This window comes from Cnephaeus nilssonii, assembly GCF_951640355.1.
Source record: "Cnephaeus nilssonii genome assembly, chromosome: 16".
Classification (NCBI taxonomy): Eukaryota; Metazoa; Chordata; class Mammalia; order Chiroptera; family Vespertilionidae; genus Cnephaeus; species Cnephaeus nilssonii.
The window spans coordinates 3,127,116-3,146,026 of NC_137087.1; the positions used below are offsets into that span (position 1 = coordinate 3,127,116).

An 18,911-nucleotide genomic window follows, 5' to 3' on the forward strand; every position below is an offset into this window, starting at 1 on the left:
AACAAACAAATCAAAAAGAAAATGGAAATACGTCAGCAACCGAGGAGCGATAAAGCAGTCACAGGCACAACCTGGCTCCTGGCACGAGGCGGGATGAACACCCCATAGTGACCCCCACTGCTCCTGGGGACCCAGCGGGGCACCTCTGCCAAGCTGTCCTCCTGTTTTCCAGACAGACTTGCAGGCACCCTCCTCATCCTCACCTGGAGTGGAGCCCGCTGCGCGCAGGCCCCCTGGGAGCGCACTGAGCGCTGAGCAGGTACCCAACGCCCACTCCTCCGCCCGCCGCCCGCCCCGCCTGCCTGGCCCTCAGCGGGCGCGTGCTCTCAGCTGGCCACACGTCAGCTGTGGCTGTGGGCCCGTCCTCTGCAGAGCGAGAGGCGCAAACAGGAAAGGTTAGGCCTGGGCTGGAGCGAGAGGAGGCGATGTGATTCCAGAGCAGACTGAGACCTGCTGTTTACACGACCCCTTTCTTCCTGTAAAGGGCACGGAGGGCTGTGGGGACCGGCCCCTCACTCTCCAGGCCGCCAGCGGGGAACAGCCACGGTCCGCACACACGCAGTCAGCGCACCTGGAGGCCTGAGCACTGGGCCGCACATCGCCCGCCCCAGGGGTGCTCCTGGCCCAGGGGGGCTGCGGCACAGAGACGGCAGGAAGCTGCAGGAGCCGCACAGCCCATGGACTCGCACCTGCTCGCCGAGCACGAGGCCTCTGAGGCGAGCAGAGGAACGAGTGATTTCCCGCCAGAGCACAAGGACACCGGACCAGCCGGTTTTGCTTACGGTGACCCCGGGGTGGGGGCAGCCCACAGGGCCTCTATCGGGGACACTGCGTAGAGCCCCGAGGTCAGCAAGTGCAGGCAGGCCTGCTTCTCGGGGAGCCCATCCCGACATGGGTCCTGCTCCACCACAGAAGACACCGCCTTCTTTCTGAATCCAGCTGAGGGATGGGGTGAGCCCCAGCCCCACCACCCCCTCCAGGTGGCATGCCTCAGCTCTCCCTCCCACCTCCTTTGAGACCCCCTTGCCCTGACTCCCAGGACGAGTTGAAGAGGGAGCCGCGGATCTGGCTCTCTCCTCCGGTGCCGGGAGGGTGACCCCAGAGGGCTTACGGGAGACCTCTGGCAGGGCGCCTGCGGGGCCTGAGCTCCTCCCGCTGGGACCCCGGGCCTCCCGGAGCTCTGCCTGGTGGTTGGCCACAGCTCCCTGACCGTCTGCTGCGGAGAGGGGCGCAGGTTGGTGGTCTGGGGGATGCCCTGAGCCTCCTGCCTCAGAAAACCTCCTGGGCAACCCTCAGGAACACAGTGGGCTGCGCCCCTGGAGGGAAGCCCCGTCTTCATGCCTGGGATCTGAGCGATTGATGCACCTCTCCTCCTCCTCCTCTCTTGTCACTGCTCCCTGCTCCGGGAGCGGAGGGCGGCACAGCATGTAGGCTCAATTAAAACCTACAGAACCCCAAGCCTCATCTCACTTAAGTAATTCTACCCCTTTTTCAGGTTTTGCAAACGAGTCTCTGATGGGTGAGTCAGAGCCCTCCTCGGCCTTTCCCAGACGGGGCTCACCTGCCTGTGCTGAGAAGACCCCAGTCCAACCCCAGGAGGCGGGAGAAGGAAGGGGGTGCCTGCACAGCCGACAGCAGCACTGGCCGCACGGGGCAGGGAGCCGGCCGCTCTCCCACTGCCGGGCAGCGGCGGGTGAGCCCAGGTGTCTGCTCCCCGAGGGCCTCAGGGTGCGGATCTGACCTCTAACGACGCTTGCCCTCCTCATGGTGAGCCCCGGTGCTGTAACGAGGGCACCGTTCAGGCCACAGGGGCTGACCCCACGCCTCTCCACCAGGTGGGCCTTCACCTCAGCACTTCAGCCTCAGCTTGGGTTTGGGCACTCAGCCCTCCGGACGCCTCTCTGGGCTCCAGTCCTGCCCCTTCGCCCGCCAGGACGTCACCGCACAGACAGGTGTGAGGGCGGGCTCCGGCTGAGACATCCTGGGGACAGAGCTCCCGGGAGCGGCTGGCAACAGGGAAAGCCCCCCGAGCTTCTCCACTTCCGCCCTCCAGGAAGGCCAGCCCCAGGCCAAGGACCAGGCACGCTCCTGTGGCGGAACGGGGGATGGCGAGACTATTGTACTCCAGGAGGCTGGCCAGGCGTCTAGCCAGAGCCTCTAGAAACCACCATGGCCAGGAGCCAGATGTCAGGTTCACGGGGTGGACTCCTGCCAGCAAACCAGCGGGAAGGTGCAGGCCAGCTCAGGCTGGACCGGCTGCATCCGCACAGCCCTCCGCCCTCCTGCCCCCTTCGCCGGCGGGGAGGACCAGGGTGCTGATCTGGGCGACTGGGCGACGGGAAGCGGCAGCACCATGGAGCGCTGCCCCTCTGACGGCCTTCTGTGCGTGTCCACTGTGACTCTTCCCACTTGGCATTTACCTTAAGAAGTATTGCTGGGCCCTTGCCAGGTCCAATCACTTATTCATTTAATTTAAATCACTGGGCGCCTCCTGCTCATCTTCAGCGGCAAGCCCTCTCCTCCGGGAAGGCCCCCGGTCTCCAGCTGCCCAGGGTGGCCTCTGTGACACTCCCGGCTGCTGGCCTCGCCCTCCCACCTCTCCTGGAGCCTGGCCTGGCCCAGACCCGCTGGGGTCGGGGGCAAGCACTGCACAGGTAGGCGCCAAGGAAAGGGGTGAATGGACAATTGCGCGTTCACTCTCATCTCCCGGAGCAGGTCCCCTCCAGCCCCGGCTGCCTGCGCGGCGCCCACCTCTGGGAGAAGAGGTCCCGGTAGGGGCTGCCGTGCTGCAGGGCGATGCCGTAGCCCTTGCTGCTGACGCTGTTGCTGACCACGGTCACCGCGCAGTCGTCATCGGTCAGGGCCGCGTACTCCACCACCGCCACGTCCCACAGGAAGGCGTAGTTCCCCTTCTTTGCCTGGAAGAGAAGAGCGCGCAGTCAGCCAACCAGCCTGCTGTCCTCCCTTCAGGCGGCCAGGCACCTGGATGGTAGGACTCGAGGGGCCCCCGGAGACAGCCCTCCTGCCCGCCAGCACCTCGCACTCCGCTGGTGCTCTGGCCGCAGGCCCGCCCACTGCCGCTGACTCCATGGCCGGAGTTGGCCAGATGGGGTGATGCCGCCGCGGCAGGCTCCCCGCACACCTCAGGGCACGGACCTACCCTCAGAGCCCCAGGGAACTGAGGTTTTCCCACCAGAGATCTCGGGGAGCATAGAAGCTTCCATTTGCTACTTCTCCACGGAGCCTGGCTGAGCCCGCTGGGTGGACAGGGCAGGCCCAGCTCCGCCCCCGGGGCGGTGACTCACCACCTAAGCCAGGCCCTGGCGATGCCGGGAGGAGCCATGACTGACAGGGGTTTCTGCCACGTGGCCTGTCGCTGCCCACACAGGGACCCACGTCCTAGCACACACGCCCCGCCTCCGCCGTCCTCCGCAGGCGCCGGGGCCAGAGCGCTGCCTGTGCCGCAGGCAGGCGCCGGGGGTGGGGGGGGGGGTGGGGGGAGAGTGTGAGCCGCGTGGCACTTTGGACGGAGATGCAATGTGGACGCCGTGCTAGGCCGGCTCATGGGTAGCATGACATTCTTCGTGCAGCGGAATGTGGTTCTGTCTCTACAGAGAGCAGGTGCCGCTGCCTTCCCCTCCCCTCCCGCCTCCCGAGGCTCCCAGGGAGCTGGGACGCGGCCAGAGGGGAGGCCCATACACCGCCGTGAGGCCCGCGACCAGCAGCAGCTCCGTGACGCTGTCGGCGTGTCCCTGTGTCCCTCCTCGAGTCTCTTCCACCGAGACTCTCCGAAGGGAACCACCGCTCCTCCGGGAAGCGGGTCCAGACGGGCTTCTTCTGGGACCCGGAGGCCCGGGGCCAGCTGGGCTCCTTTCCCACCAGCGGTTTCCCACGGGGGGCGGGGGGGCAGCGTGTGGCTCTCCGGAGCAGGCTGCGCCGGCGCGCACAGTGCTGCCCAGGGCCCTCCGAGAAGTGACACGCCCGAGCCGCCCAGAGCGTCACCTCAGGAAGCAATTCCAGGATGTCAGACCCTCACTCCGGCCACGCCGATTCCCGAAGTCCCTAAAGCACCTGGCAAAGCTACCTCATCTCCCCTCCACGTGGGAGGGCAGCAGTCTGTGAAATCTTTCCTGCTGGCAACCCTGTTTTCTCAAGAAAAGATACATGGTGCGCCTCTTAGTAATAAAGTTTTTCAGCAAAATGTTGACTTATGACCTGATATTTGGCTTCAGCCTGAGGGAAGCATTTTCCATCCACACGTGCAATTCACCACGACCTCAGAACTGTGATTTGTATTTCAAACGGGCACGTCCTGCTGAAGGAAGAATTAAGATTATGTCTCCGTCTACCTTTCAAGGGATTCCGAGAAGAAGGAAAGGCGCTGGGCCAGCGGGGGACACGCGGACGCAGCGGCCCGGCCCTGCGGGTGGCACGCCAGCGCCTCCGGCCCAGCAGGGCGGCTCCGGCGTGGGCTCCGGACAGGTGAGCAGTGGCCTGAAGGGAGCTGCATTTACAGTCCTGGCACAGGCTCAGCCCCGTCCTGGCCGCAAGCCCCTGCCACCCGCCGGGGGCGGGAAGGGGAGGGGAGTCTTCTCTGGGGGCTGCGGGCTCAGACCCTCGGCCTCCTCACTGGTAAGCAGGGACTCCGTGTCCTGGGGTATCTCTTATGTCTGTTTCCAGTGGCACCGGCTGACCGGAAGCTGCCTGCACCGTCAGAGCAGGGACCTGGGGCCGCTGGGCCGCAGCCGGCACCTGGGCCCAGTCAGGGGCCCTGGCTCCCATGAAACACTCTCCCCAGCCTCCCGCCCGCCCTGCCTCCGCGCCCTCGGCTTCGGGCTGCTCTCAGCTCCCTGCGGAGTCCAGCGCAGCAGCAGGACCTCCTGGCTGTCTCAAGCTCACGGGTTTCAATGACATGTTCCGGAAGCAATGAAGGCCACCTGGGCATCTGCCAGGCCTCCCGCTCTCCCCGCTGGGCCACAGCCCTGCATGCGACAGAGACTCCTTGGCACTGACCGTTCTTGGACATCCCAGACTCTGACACACCCGAACAGCCCACCCACCATGACTGTGCCCCACCAGGGCCCTCTCTTGCCCCATCCAGATGAGCGGCACACCCCAGCTTCCCAGACGCAGCTCCTCGGAGGATCAGAACCAGCTCTTCACGTGCCCCTGCTAACTGAGTACCCACCTCTTACTCGCTGCTGCTCCCCACAAGCTCTGGCTTCTCCATGTGGAGGGGCAGCAAATACACCGAACGCCTGCCTCCAACGAGCTGGGACCCTCCTCGGGCCCTCCCTACCAGCTCCTCCTCCTCCTTTCTTCAGTGGGAGCATTCACCCCACTTTGCTCAGAGGTCCAGCTTCCTCCCTGTGGGCCCAGCCCCACCCACCCTCTCCTCCCCTGGGAAGGGGTTCCTGCCCTCCCCCGCCCTCCCCCGCCCTCCCTCAGCCCCCGTGGGAGGCCTGTCCACTTTGGGACGGTTTCCTGTCCTACTTGGAGGAACTGCTCCTTTTTGCTGCGGGTTTTCCCGTCTCTTAGGAAGACAAAGTTCACTCCCTTCTTCATTGAGCTCCATCAGCTGTTCCTCTAGAGCGAGAAGGGTGAGCCCAGCCCCCACCCAGGAGCTGGTGGCCTGGGCCGAGCGACACAGCAGACCATTAGAGTTGGCCATTTGGCCACTTCCTGTTCATTCCGGCTCATTCTTCCTCGGGCCTCCCAGTCCCGCTCCTCCCCTGCTTCCCAGGTGGCTGCGAGGAATGAATGGGGAAGGATGTTACCCGCGAAGAGGCACGATAGGTGCTGACTAGTCACAAATAGATCATTGACGTAGATGTCCTAATGTCTAACAGACAAAGGACCCCGTAGATTTCTGTTCCGCATTGAAACAAAACAATACTGTATTTCACCTCCTTAGTGGGTTAGCTGGGCTTTGCCAGGCTTGCTCCTTCACAATATTAAATGTACTCCTCATTTCTAATCACGGACTCAGCAGACCTCTGCGTCTGCCTCCATACCTGCAGTGCAGCTGCTGAAAAGTAAGGCTGGATCAAGGCCTGGGATCCAGCCAGCCCCTCCACACCTGGGCTCTGCACACTCCCAGGTGGCCTTCACCCCTCCCCCCACCTGGGGCTCCACACACTCCCAGGTGGCCTTCGCCCCCTCCCCTCTACCTGGGGCTCCACACACTCCCAGGTGGCCTTCAGTCCCACCCCCCACCTGGGGCCAGGAAGAAGTGCGGGAGGAATCAGGGTCTGGGGGCCAGGCACAGGAGGGCGGGGTACCTGCTGCTGCAGGGCCCTTCAGAAGCCAGTGTCATCCCGGGGGGGGGGGCGGAACTCCAATCCCCTTTACAGGGGAAGGAACTGAGGCTCAGAGAGCGAGGTAACGTGTCCCCGATAAACCCAGAGGGTGAGCGGTGGAGCCAGCAGCTTGGTCTGGGTATCCGTCTGCTTCATGAGGCAGGCGCTCCCCTCTGCCCACTGGGGAATTGCTGGGGCGCGGGGGGCGGGGGGGGGCTCCCCCTGCTGCTAGGGCGGGACCTCTGGGCCCTGGGGACTCAAAACCAGAGGCCCCTCAAGTCCTTTCACCGCCCAGTGGCACGCAACTGCCTCTCCCTGACCACCCTTCACCCCAACAAAGCAGAGCCTGACCCTCTCTAGCGCCCCATGTCACACAGCTCGCTCCTCTGGTTATGTCGCCAGGCCACACGCAGCCTGAGCCCGGTGCAGGCACGCCTGTCCCTTCCCTGTGCCCAGGCACCAGGCCCCCGCCGTCTGCTGGTGGGGGCGGTACTTCGGCAATGGCGATCTGAGCCGAGGGGCTGGGCACCGGCCTCAGCCCCACGGGGTGTGAAGGTGCACCCCGCCGGGTTCCAGCGAGGATCACAGGCCCGACCTGGGTACACGGGTGCACTGAGGGCCTGCGAGCAGAGGGCAAGTGCAGGTCAGTCGCCAGCACCACAGCGCTCATTGTCAAAACCACTGCAGCAGGTGCTGGCCTGTGACCCTTCAGGACGGCGGGAGAGCCTTTGTTTGTGGGGGATGGAAGCCAAGGGCAGTGGTCTTCGGCTGACGCCACCTGGGACCGCCGTGGTCCCTCACTCCCGGGCCACAGGCCACGGTCCTGCCGCTCCGCCAGCGTTTCCCCTGCGCTGGCGGCTGTGCCGAGGGTGACCATGGCCCAGCCTCTTCCCGAGCGCCTTGTGGTGAAGGTGCAGGACTCTGGATACGGGCCAGCCACCGCCACAGCCCGCTCTTGCGGACCTGCAGTTGGGGCTGACCGCCGCCTCCTGGAGGAGGTGCTGAGTGTGGAATCACTATTAACCGGTGAACCAGATTAACGGCGGATTTTGTAATTAAGGAAACACAATAATTTCAAGAGAAACATCAGAAGTGCTTTATTCAAAGTAATGTCCATTGCTAGCTATACATTTCCGCCTGCTTTCAGGTAATTTGTGGATACCGTCCCAACAGAACTTTCCTTGTTTTGAGGCAGATCATTCAGAGACCCAATTTTCCACTTCTTCGTATGTTCTGAAGTGCTGCTCAGAAAGTGCGTGTGCCATCGATCGGAACAAGTGGTCATCTGAAGGAGCAAGGGCTGGTGAATACGGCAGGTGGGTTAATACTTCCCAGGCAAGATCTTTTAACGTGTCTTTACCTGGTTTTGAGTGTGTGATGGTGCGTCATCATGAAGCAAAATTACTTTGCCATGTCTTCTGGCACATTCTGGTCATTTTACAATCAAAGCGTGGTTCAAATTGATTATTTGTTGTCAGTAGCGATCAGTATTAATGGTTTCACCTGGTTTTAGAAACTCATAATATACCATACCTTCCTGATCCCACCAAAGGCAGAGCATTGTCTCCTTTCTGAAGCGATTTGGCCTTGTAGTGCATTTGGGATTCTCAAAATAAATCCACTTTTCATCGCCAGTCACAATTTGATGAAAAAAGACTTTCTTTCGTGCAGTTGAAGCAACATTTTACTGATGCCTTTTCGGTTTTCCATTTGTCTTTCGTTCAGTTAATGTGGCACCCATTTTCCTTCCTTTAAAATCTTTCCCATTGCTTGTAAATCATCGGAAATTGTTTGCTGAGCAACGTTTAATCTTTCTGCAAGTTGTTTTTGAGTTTGGCAAGCATCTTCATCCAATAATGCTTGTAATTGTTGGTCTCCAAACTTTTTCGGTTGACCTGGACATTCTTTGTCTTTCACATCTAAATCATCACTTTTAAAGTGTTTAAACCAGCGTTCACAAGTATCTTGAGATGGAGCATGTTCACCATAAGCTTGCCAAAGTATTCAGCAGCACTTTTCTTCAAAATAAAGTAATGAATTAAAACTTCCTACAAATGCTCTTTTTTTATGGCACGAAATTCGACATTTTTAAATATCGTAAAATATCTATGATGTTAACACCTTCAGGAAATTTGACATAGGAAGTTTTGAAGCTTGCTGTCAAGACAACAAAATAGCATACATATCAAATTGCATATATATCAACATACGTGTAACTCCGTCTATTGAAAAAAATCCGTATTATTCACCGGTACACCTAGGGCACAAGGCAGGTCCCTGCACAGCCAGCTCCACACGGATCCGCCTCCTCTCCCTCCTCCTCCATTCAGGCCAACCTGACAGCTGTTGGTGAAGCATCTGCTCTCCTTCTGAGAAGCCTGACATCGCACCCACCAGCGACTCCAGGCCCCAGACAACCTCCAGCAGGCAGAGGACGCACTGCTGCCCAGGGATTTGTCAAAATTTCAAATTGTCCGAAGACCATGATAAACAACATTCTAATCTGAGTCACTCCACAGAGAGAGTAAGAATGTTCTAAAAGAAAGTGAATTGGCTGGCCTAGACACAAAAAGGTTACAGAGAAAAGATACAGAATAAAAAATGTCATCCTGGGGAAGGAAGCAGCCTAAGCAGGATTGACACTCGTGTGGCCCACGTCCCAGAAGCGAGCACAGGGACTAGCCCCGCAGTGCTCCCTGCATGCGCACAGTAGGAGGTGGGAAGTAGTGCTCCCTGCATGCACACAGTAGGAGGTGGGAAGCAGTGCTCCCTGCATGCGCACAGTAGGAGGTGGGAAGCAGTGGTCCCTGCATGCGCACAGTAGGAGGTGAGAAGCAGTGGTCCCTGCATGCGCACAGTAGGAGATGGGAAGCAGTGGTCCCTGCATGCGCACAGTAGGAGGTGGAAGCAGTGCTCCCTGCATGCGCACAGTAGGAGGTGAGAAGCAGTGGTCCCTGCATGCGCACAGTAGGAGATGGGAAGCAGTGGTCCTTGCATGCGCACAGTAGGAGGTGGAAGCAGTGGTCCCTGCATGCGCACAGTAGGAGGCGGGAAGCAGTGCTCCCTGCGTGCGCACAGTAGGAGGTGGGAAGCAGTGCTCCCTGCATGCGCACAGTAGGTGGTGGGAAGCAGTGCTCCCTGCATGTGCGCACAGTAGGAGGTGAGAAGCAGTGGTCCCTGCATGCGCACAGTAGGAGGTGGGAAGCAGTGCTCCCTGCATGCGCACAGTAGGAGGTGGGAAGCAGTGCTCCCTGCATGTGCGCACAGTAGGAGGTGAGAAGCAGTGGTCCCTGCATGCGCACAGTAGGAGGTGAGAAGCAGTGGTCCCTGCATGCACACAGCAGGAGGTGGGAAGCAGTGCTCCCTGCATACGCACAGTAGGAGGTGGGAGCAGTGGTCCCTGCATGCGCACAGTAGGAGGTGGAAGCAGTGCTCCCTGCATGCGCACAGTAGGAGGTGGAAGCAGTGCTCCCTGCATGCGCACAGTAGGAGGTGGGAAGCAGTGGTCCCTGCATGCGCACAGTAGGAGGTGGGAAGCAGTGGTCCCTGCATGCGCACAGTAGGAGGTGGGAAGCAGTGGTCCCTGCATGCGCACAGTAGGAGGTGGGAAGCAGTGGTCCCTGCATGCGCACAGTAGGAGGTGGGAGCAGTGGTCCCTGCATGCGCACAGTAGGAGGTGGGAAGCAGTGGTCCCTGCATGCGCACAGTAGGTGGTGGGAAGCAGTGCTCCTCCTGTGCCCTTCAGCCCCAAGGGCTGGGACCCGCCCTGGGTCTGTGCTGGGAGCAGAGAGAAGCAGGGATGTTGAGGTGATCACAGCTGAGACTGAGAGTGTCCCTTACTGTGTGCAGACCATCCCTGCAGCTTTATGTCGCACACTCTCACCCTGTGACCCCTGCGTGCTGTGTCCTCTGCGGCCTTTGCTAAATGCCGCCCTGAGAGCGAGGCCCCAGCACTGCCCGGCTCCGGGGCGGGCACCAGGTGCTCCCCAGAACTGTGAGGAGATGCAGCGGCGGGCACGTCCTGAGGAAAGGGCCACGGGGACCAGGCTCAGCCAGCAAGCTCTGGGCTCTCCTTTCAGGATGCGCAGCATCGGGGAGGCAGGGAATCAGGAGGACTGGCCCTGGAGGGGAGGCTCAACCACAGCCTCCACGCAGCCCAGATGCCGGACCCTCCCGACGCAGGGCGTGGCCACTGCCCATGTGACCGGCACTGCCCATGTGACCGGCACTGCCCATGTGACTAACACTGCCCATGTGACCAGCACTGCCCAGGCCCCTCAGCACTGCCCATGTGACTAACACTGCCCATGTGACCAGCACTGCCCATGTGACCAGCACTGCCCATGTGACCGGCACTGCCCATGTGACTAACACTGCCCATGTGACCGGCACTGCCCAGGCCCCTCAGCACTGCCCATGTGACTAACACTGCCCATGTGACCAGCACTGCCCATGTGACCAGCACTGCCCATGTGACCGGCACTGCCCAGGCCCCTCCGCATTGCCCATGTGACTAACACTGCCCATGTGACCAGCACTGCCCATGTGACCAGCACTGCCCATGTGACCGGCACTGCCCATGTGACCAGCACTGCCCATGTGACTAACACTGCCCATGTGACCAGCACTGCCCATGTGACCAGCTGGGGTCTGAGACCAGGGCTACTGCTGGGGATTACTGAAGCAGTAGAGACAGCAAATTCCACTTCTACCCTCACCATTCCCTCACCGTTTCTGCTTTCTTTACCTGGTCCTGGGAGGCATGCTTTTTACTGTTCTCGCCCCTCTTCCAGATTTGAGCTAATCCCACCTCTCATCTCTCACTCTCTGCCTCTCGGTCTGTCTCTGCCCATCTCTGTTTGTGTGTGTGATGTCACACACACACACACACACACACACACACACACACACACACACTTTCAAAGGTGGGAGTCAAAGACAGCCCCAATCCCCATGTGTGGGAGGGTGCGGAGCCACAGAGCGCCGTCCCTGCGGAAAGAGCTCCTGCGCAAACAGGGCGCCCACAGTGAGGATGGCAGAGACGGCGGCGCGGGAATACTAGGAACAGGAATAAACACGGGATAAGGAGTCTGATAATCTCGGCGCAAATTGTTTAACCTTTCTGAATTTTGCATTCCTTGTTTTCAAAAGGAAAATTTCATAAAATACCCTCAAGAGTGAAGATGAAATGAGCACAATGCCATATATAATAACTTTTTATAAATGTTATTTTTCTTCCCTCTCCCTCCCTCTTGTTCTTGGACAAACAACATTATACTGACAAAATGTAAATAAAAATAAGCTTAAAATTGCTAGGAATCTAGCTGATGCAATAAATCAAAACTATTTTCAAAAGCAACCCTTCCTTGATTTTAATTTAATCAAATGACAAACCAGTTCAAATGTAAAAACTTAAATCGCAAAACCAAAGGCACAAGTTCTCGGTGGAAGAAATAAAGTGAAATCAGCCCGCATTTATAGCCAGTGCCAAGGCCAAGCGATGCAGGCCTGGGTGCCAACTAACCCGAGGCAGAGGAAATCCGAGAAATAAATCCACGGACAGTGAGCATCCTCCCACCCCGCTCCTGAGCAGTTTGAAAATCAAGTTAACATGATGGCACTGGTGCTGCTTGGATTCCAAAGCTCACCCGAGCAAATTATAATAATGGCAAAAAGTAACTGAAGAGTTCGGAACAAGATTTACTTAGCAATGCTCAAAACCCAAAGGAAAGTAACTTAATAAGAGGAACTGTGGGGTTTGCCTTGATTCTTGGGCTGCGTTAACCCAAACCAATCAGCGTCAAACAGAATCAAGAAGCAGGCTCTACAAAGGGCAGTGGGCCAGCTGTGGGGACCCTGCGCCAGCAGAGACTAGGGCAGTCCGAAAGCTCTGAGCAAGGAAGGAGCACAGTGTGTGTGTGGGGGGGGGGGAGTGTGAGGGGGGCTGAGGTTCCGCCTTGATCATGCATCTCCTCCAGTTTTGCAGTGTCACCAGGCAATGCCACACTGGCTGGAGTAAGAAAACACTGAGCTCCAAACCTGGGTCCAATGCTGACTAAAGCCTGAGGTTCAGCAAGTCTCTTGCCCTCCTAGACCTTTACCTGCCTCTTTAACAAAAGGAAGCCCCGCTGAGCTGCTGATCGGAGACAGACACAGGCTCCATCGCGCCTCTCCTGTGGCCTCTGGCGCAGCCGCCTGGTGACTAAACTAATCTCCTAATTGTCCAAACATCGACCAAGGCCCTGACAGAAGGAAGGCTCCGGCATAAAGTAAGAAACAAAACAGCTTTTATTTTTGGAATAATGTACTGTCCCAGGTCAGTCTTTGTTTTCACTTTGGCCTTATACCAATTCTAACTCAGCTCTAAGAGGAGAGCGTGAAGCACACTTTTACAGTCACGGAGCTCAGCACCAGTGACTGAGCTGTGGGAATAAATGAAAGGGTAGCATACATACTTCAAACAGTAAATCACTGTACTGGCCCACGTTTGGGGAAGGGGGTGTCTGTGCATCAACCAGATTATTAAATGAGATAGCTGACCATGATTTCACGCTAGGTCCTCAGCCATGCCAGGGTCCCTGGGCCAAGGAAAAACCAGTTGGAAGGAAAGGGATTTCCTCCACACTCAGCCACAGAACAATAAAGCAAAATATGTAAGGAGAAAGAAAAGGGAAAAAATCACCATGAAGGATATGAGAAAAATAGAAAAAATACCCATTTATAAATAAAAATTCCTACAGAAGACAAATCCACAGGATCTGATTTTTAAAAAAAATCCACTGAAGCCTGGGTTTTCTTTTCATCCCAAAGATCAGAATAAAGTTAACTCACAGCCCTGCTTATGGTGATACTCAGTGATACTGTGCCAAGTGCTTTAAATGTTTATATCCTTTTTTGACACCATAATTCTACTTTTAAAAATTTGACCTAAAGAAATAAATTTAGTAACTGCAAATCCATTGCCATCCATGATAATGTTCATTATAATGCCTATATTTGTGAAAAATTAGAAATCACCCAAATGACAATGGAGAAGGAAATGTTTAAATAAATTATTTTACATGTATTGGATGAAATATTAATTAGCCATATATAACAAACCTACAGCAAGCATCATACTCAATGGGCAAAAACTAAAACCATTTCCCCTAAGAACAGGAACAAGACAGGGATGTCTGCTTTCACCACTCTTATTCAACACAGTAATAGAAGTCTTAGCCCCAGCGATTAGAAAAGAAGAAATAAAAGGCCTCCAAATTGGAAAAGAGGAAGTAAAATTCTCATTATTCGCAAATGGCATGATATTGTACATAGAAAACCCTAAAGACTCCACCAAAAAACTACTAGATTTCATAAATGAATTTGGCAACAGGATACAAAATCAACACCCTAAAATCTATGGCTTTTTATACACCAATAATGAATTCTCAGAGAGAGAAACTAAACAAATAACTCCATTTACCATTGCAACAAAATAATCCTATCTAATAATAGAGTAAAATGTAAATTACCATTACTCCGCTACGCCCACGATTGGGCGGTGGGAGGCTGGGGGGCGGGACTCGGGGTGGCCTATCCGGCCATTGAGAGGCATGGATCCGCTGCCACTGAGGGGGGCGGGACTCCCGCCCCCTGCGCCTCTCAACAGCAGGGTAGCCCCCCTCAGCGGCCACGGACCATCAAAAGCGTGGGAGGTGGGTGCCAAGCCGGAGGCTTCTGAAAGGCCTGGTGCACCAGCGATCGAAAGTGAAAGCGTGGCAGCTGGATGCCTGTCCGCTCAGACACCAGGCCTTTCAGAAGCCTCCGCCGCGCTGGAGGCTTCTGAAAGGCCTGGTGCACCAGCAGACAGGCACCCAACTCCCCGTGATCAAAAGCAAAAGCGTGGCAGCTGGATGCCTTTCCGCTCAGACAGGCACCCAGCTCCCCGTGATCAAAAGCAAAAGCGTGTAGGGGTCCCTACACGTGCATGATTCAATCATGCACTGGGCCTCTAGTTAAGGATAAAAGACTTAAATTCAAATCACAAAACCTTAAAAATCTTAGAAGAAATCATAAGCAGCAAAATCTCAGACATTTTTGTAGCAGTATGTTTACAGATACATTTCCTAGGGCAAAGGAAACTAAGGAGAAAATAAACAAATGGGACTACATCAAAATAAAAAGCTTCTGAACAGCAGAATGAAAACGGAGCCCTGTTTAGAACACATTTGGCAATGATACATCTGATAAAGATTTAATATCCAAAATATTTATGGAACTCATACAACTTGACAAAAGGAAGACAAACAATCCAATAAAAAAAATGTGCAAAGGAACTAAATAGATACTTCTCCAAAGAGGACATACAGATGCCCAAGAGACATATGAAAAAATGCTCTAAGTCATTGATCATCAGAGAGATGCAAATCAAAATGACAATGAGGTACCATCTCACACCTGTCAGAATGGCTGCCATCAACAAATCAACAAATGACAAGTGCTAGTTAGGATGTGGAGAAAAGGGAACCCTAGTGCACTGCTGGTGGGAATGCAGACTGGTGCAGCCATTATGGAAAATAGTATGGAGTTTCCTCAAAAAATTAAATATGGAACTGGCATTTGACCCAATGATCCCACTTCTAGGAATATATCCTAAGAAACCCAAAACACCAATCAGAAAGAATGTATGCACCCCTATGTTCATAGCAGCACAATTTACAACAGCTGAGATCTGGAAACAGACCAAGTGCCCCTCAGCAGATGAGTGGATAAAAAGCTGTGGCACATCTACACAGTGGAATACTATACAGCTATAAAAAAGAAGGATCTCTTACCCTTTGAGACAGCATGGAGGGACCTGGGGATTATCATGCTAAGCGAAATAAGCCAGTCAGAGAAAGACAAGTATCACATGGTCTCACTCATATGTGGAACCTAATGATCAAAACAAACTGATGAACAAAATAGATCCAAAGACATAAAAGCATGAACAGACTGTGGAATCTCAGAAGGAAGTTGGGGGAGGGTGGGTGGGTGGGTGGGAAGAGATCAACCAAAGAACTTGTATGCATATATGCATAACCCATGGACACAGACAATAGGGTGGTGAAGGCCTGGGGTGGGGGGTGAGGCAGGCTATAAGGGGTCACTGTGGAGGAAAGGGGATGTATGTAATACTTTCAAAAATATGTATGGGGTTTTATCAATATTAAAATATTCTACTCCTCAACAGATACCATTAAGAAAATGAATGGGCAAGTTACCGACTGGGAATTATATTTGCTGTACTTATATTTCACCAAAGACCTATATCCATAAAATATTTTTAAAAACTCATCTAAATCACACAGTGAACATTCAAAGTGTCCAGTAAAGACTAACAAAGGACTTGAGCACACAATTCTTGGAAGATGCTATTCAGACGGCCGATGAGCACGTGAAAGAGCATGGACATCCTTAGCCACCCTAGGAGTGCGGCTCAGAGCAGGTGCCCTTCACATCAGACACCGCACTGTCCAGTCAGAGACCGACAGCCCCAAACGGCCGCTGGCGTGTCCAGCGCTGAACGCAACAGTATGCAGGACGACGTGGCCAGTGGGAGGGACACTAGAATGACCACATGGGAGGTAGGGGGCAGTTTACCAGAGACAAACACCACCACCCGTGACCCGGCACTCTGTGCTCTCATATTTAGCAAAGAGAAATGGCAATAAATCTCTGCCAAAGACGTGTGAAATCATCATACTGTCTTATTCCTAATCGCCATAAATGGGCAACTGCTTAAATATACGCAACTGGAGAATAAATTAAAAAACTGAGGTTTGTTTCATACAAAGGAAGAGTATACCATTCAAAGGGAAAAAAGAAGTAAGTACTGACAGCCACGACTTCGCAGATAATCTCAGAGCGATTTGGCGGGAGAAAGAAACTAAGCCCAAATGTGCGTTTTATGTTTCGCCGCTGATGTGAATGCCGAAAGCAGGTCAGTTCAATCTGGGGCACTAGGAGTTGAGAGTGGGTGCTGCTGGGAGCAGGGGACGAATCTAGGAAGTGACATGAGAAGGCTCTTCACGGTGCTGCCGATGTCCTACATATCATTTTGGATGGTGAGTGCATCATTGTACACAACGGTCTAAACCCATGAAATTAGCAATATGTGTGCATTCCATTGTCCATCAATATATCTCATAAAGGACGAATATATTTGTCTCGGTACTTTGATTCGCTTCTTCTCCTAACACAGAGGAGGTGCCCAGGCAGTTTGCTGGCGCTCTGGCTGCCAGCCTGCGCTGCTGTCCGCAGGCCACACTCCACTTGGCGCCCTGGCGGCTCTCCGTCTCAGAGCTCAGAGGGGAGGCCACCTGACCAAAGCCATGGCCTCAATTAGGCTGAAATGGAACGGAATTACCAAACTCCTATGCAGAAGTTATTGAAACTAATTTCTTGAGTGGATGAATCAGGGAACAACCGAATGAATAAAGAGAAGAGGCTGTCCAGCTTAGGACATGGATAGAAGTGCCTTCGAGCAAGCAGAGATACGGGGTTAGCCCCTGCGAGAAGGAAGGAGGCGCGGAAGCCGATCTGCAGAGAGAGGACGGTCCGTGTCCCGGGGCGCAGGACTGCAGGCGCCGCACAGGGCTGGCCCGTCCATCAGGCCCTCCTCGAGAGTCTAGGCTATCGACCTGCATCAGGGTCCCCTCCATCCACCTGCCCAACTCCCGATGGGTCAGCCCCAGAGCACAGAGGGTGCCATCCCGGGAAAGCCTCTTCCTCGGGCCGCGGGGCCAGGATGTTCCTCCCCTCACTCCCTGGGCCAGGAGAGCACTGCGGGGAGGCCCCACGTCCCTGTCCTCCCACGAGGCCGAGTCCCACGGCCGCCGAGTCCTCCGGGACCACTCTCCCTCCCAGAGCGAGGGGCCCGCGACACTCAGCAGGGAGTGTGTGCAGTGGGGCAGCTGGGCTCCGAGCAGCTAGCCAGGGGATGGAGCAAAGGCGGGTGCTGGCGGGGATCCCCACCCACAGCCTGGGGCCGGCCAGCAGCAGGGCAGTGTGGAGCCATAAGGTGTGAGCCGTTTCCTTCCGCTTTCGCGTTGGCGCTTTGTGACGCCAGCGGAGAGCCGCCTGCCGCCCGCCCGGCAGCTGCGCCTCTGAACACACGTGTCCAGCTCCAGGGTCTGTCCATCAGGGAGCTCAGGGCGCCCCGGAGACACGCTTACACGTGAGCACTGCATTCTGTTGGGCAATGTTACTGAATGTTAGACCCCGACGGAAGGCCGGCCCTGGACTGCGCAGAAGCCGGGTCTGCCGGACGTTACTGGATGGAGTGGAAAAGCTGAAGAACAACAACATTAAAGTCTGATTTCATGTTACTAACTTATTAAATAAATTTGAATCACTTGCCAGCTCAATTCTGCATCTCAGATCTCTAACTGATATTTTTGCTAGTTTGGAAATCAAAGATAAAATCACAGACTTGGAACCTTTGCTGTGACCGTGGGGGCGGGGGTGGGGGGCGCTAAGGCTTCACAGTGGGCGCCAGGCACACGCGCTGCTAAGCTGATGGGAAAGAGGAAGGAACACGAAGCATAAGGAGTAGGCCTGGGGGCGCTGGGTGAAGAGATGCGGACGTGGCCTTGGAGGGAGGCCACAGTGAGACTCAGAGTCAGGGGACAGGAGCAAGCCGCCGTCACTGAGGCTCCGCCATTTCTACACAATGGAGGCAACACTGAGCAGGATGAAGGAATAATGAGTAGATCGTGGGCACAGTGCCTGGCGTGCAGACTGCTGGACAGGTTCCAGGGAAAGAGGCCAGGCCAGGAAGAAGCTGGGTGTCAGCGTCTGGCAAGCGAGGCGGTGCGGCTGCGTGTGCCCCTGGTGCAGATGAGGGACCCAGGCCAGTGCCCTGGACACCCACGGCTCAGATTTCTCGGGAAAGGCCGGGAAATGAACAGTTAGGCTGTGGGGCCCTCATGATCTCTGTGACAACTGCTCCATCTGCTAAAGTAGCAGGAAAGCAGCCATAAACTGCATGTGAATAAATGAGTTTGGCTGTTTCAATAAAACTTTATTGATGAAAACAGGTGGTGGGCCAGACTTAGCCTGTGGACAGTAATTTGCCAACCCTTGGTCTAGTCTTGCCTCAGGAGTGACGGGCGCAGGTGGCTGGGGGGCAGGAAGGCAGCCCCTCCCTTCTCTGAGGAACAGAGGGTCTCTTCCCTAGAGAAGGACCCAGGGATACGCCTGAGGGGGACCCTGGCGCTATCCCCTGCCCCCTCCACCCCAGAAGCTAGGAGGGTAACCAGCTCATGATGGCACCAACTACCTCCCCAATGTGCGTGCCTTGGCTCAGTCCGACAGCAAACAGATGACTCACTCACAGACAATCAGTATTTACTGAAACTTACTGGGTGACAGGGAGTTTTGTTGGAAAACCTGTGTAAATCAGTAAAACTTCCCCCTCTTTACAAATTCCTTCCTGCCCTCCATCAGAGCCCAGAAAGGGCCCTGTCCTTGTCTGAGTGGACTTGGCAGGAAGCAGGGCTCCTAGGGGTGGGCGCCGTGATGGAATCCTCGCCCCGGCTCCAGGACAGTGGACGGTGACTGCCTCTGCCAGGCTACTCTCATCCATCACAC

General features: G+C 55.6%; 1 protein-coding gene across 1 annotated transcript in view; it reads right to left on the reverse strand.

Annotated features, from left to right (window-relative positions):
- GRID1 (glutamate ionotropic receptor delta type subunit 1) overlaps positions 1-18,911 on the reverse strand; it is a gene marked incomplete at its 3' end in the record, with an annotated part of 641,508 nt that overhangs the window by 12,377 nt on the left and 610,220 nt on the right. Inside the window, exon 14 of the mRNA XM_079793699.1 lies at positions 2,752-2,918. Within this exon, the coding sequence (XP_079649825.1) occupies positions 2,752-2,918 (167 nt within the window). The remainder of the gene's footprint in view (positions 1-2,751; positions 2,919-18,911) is intronic.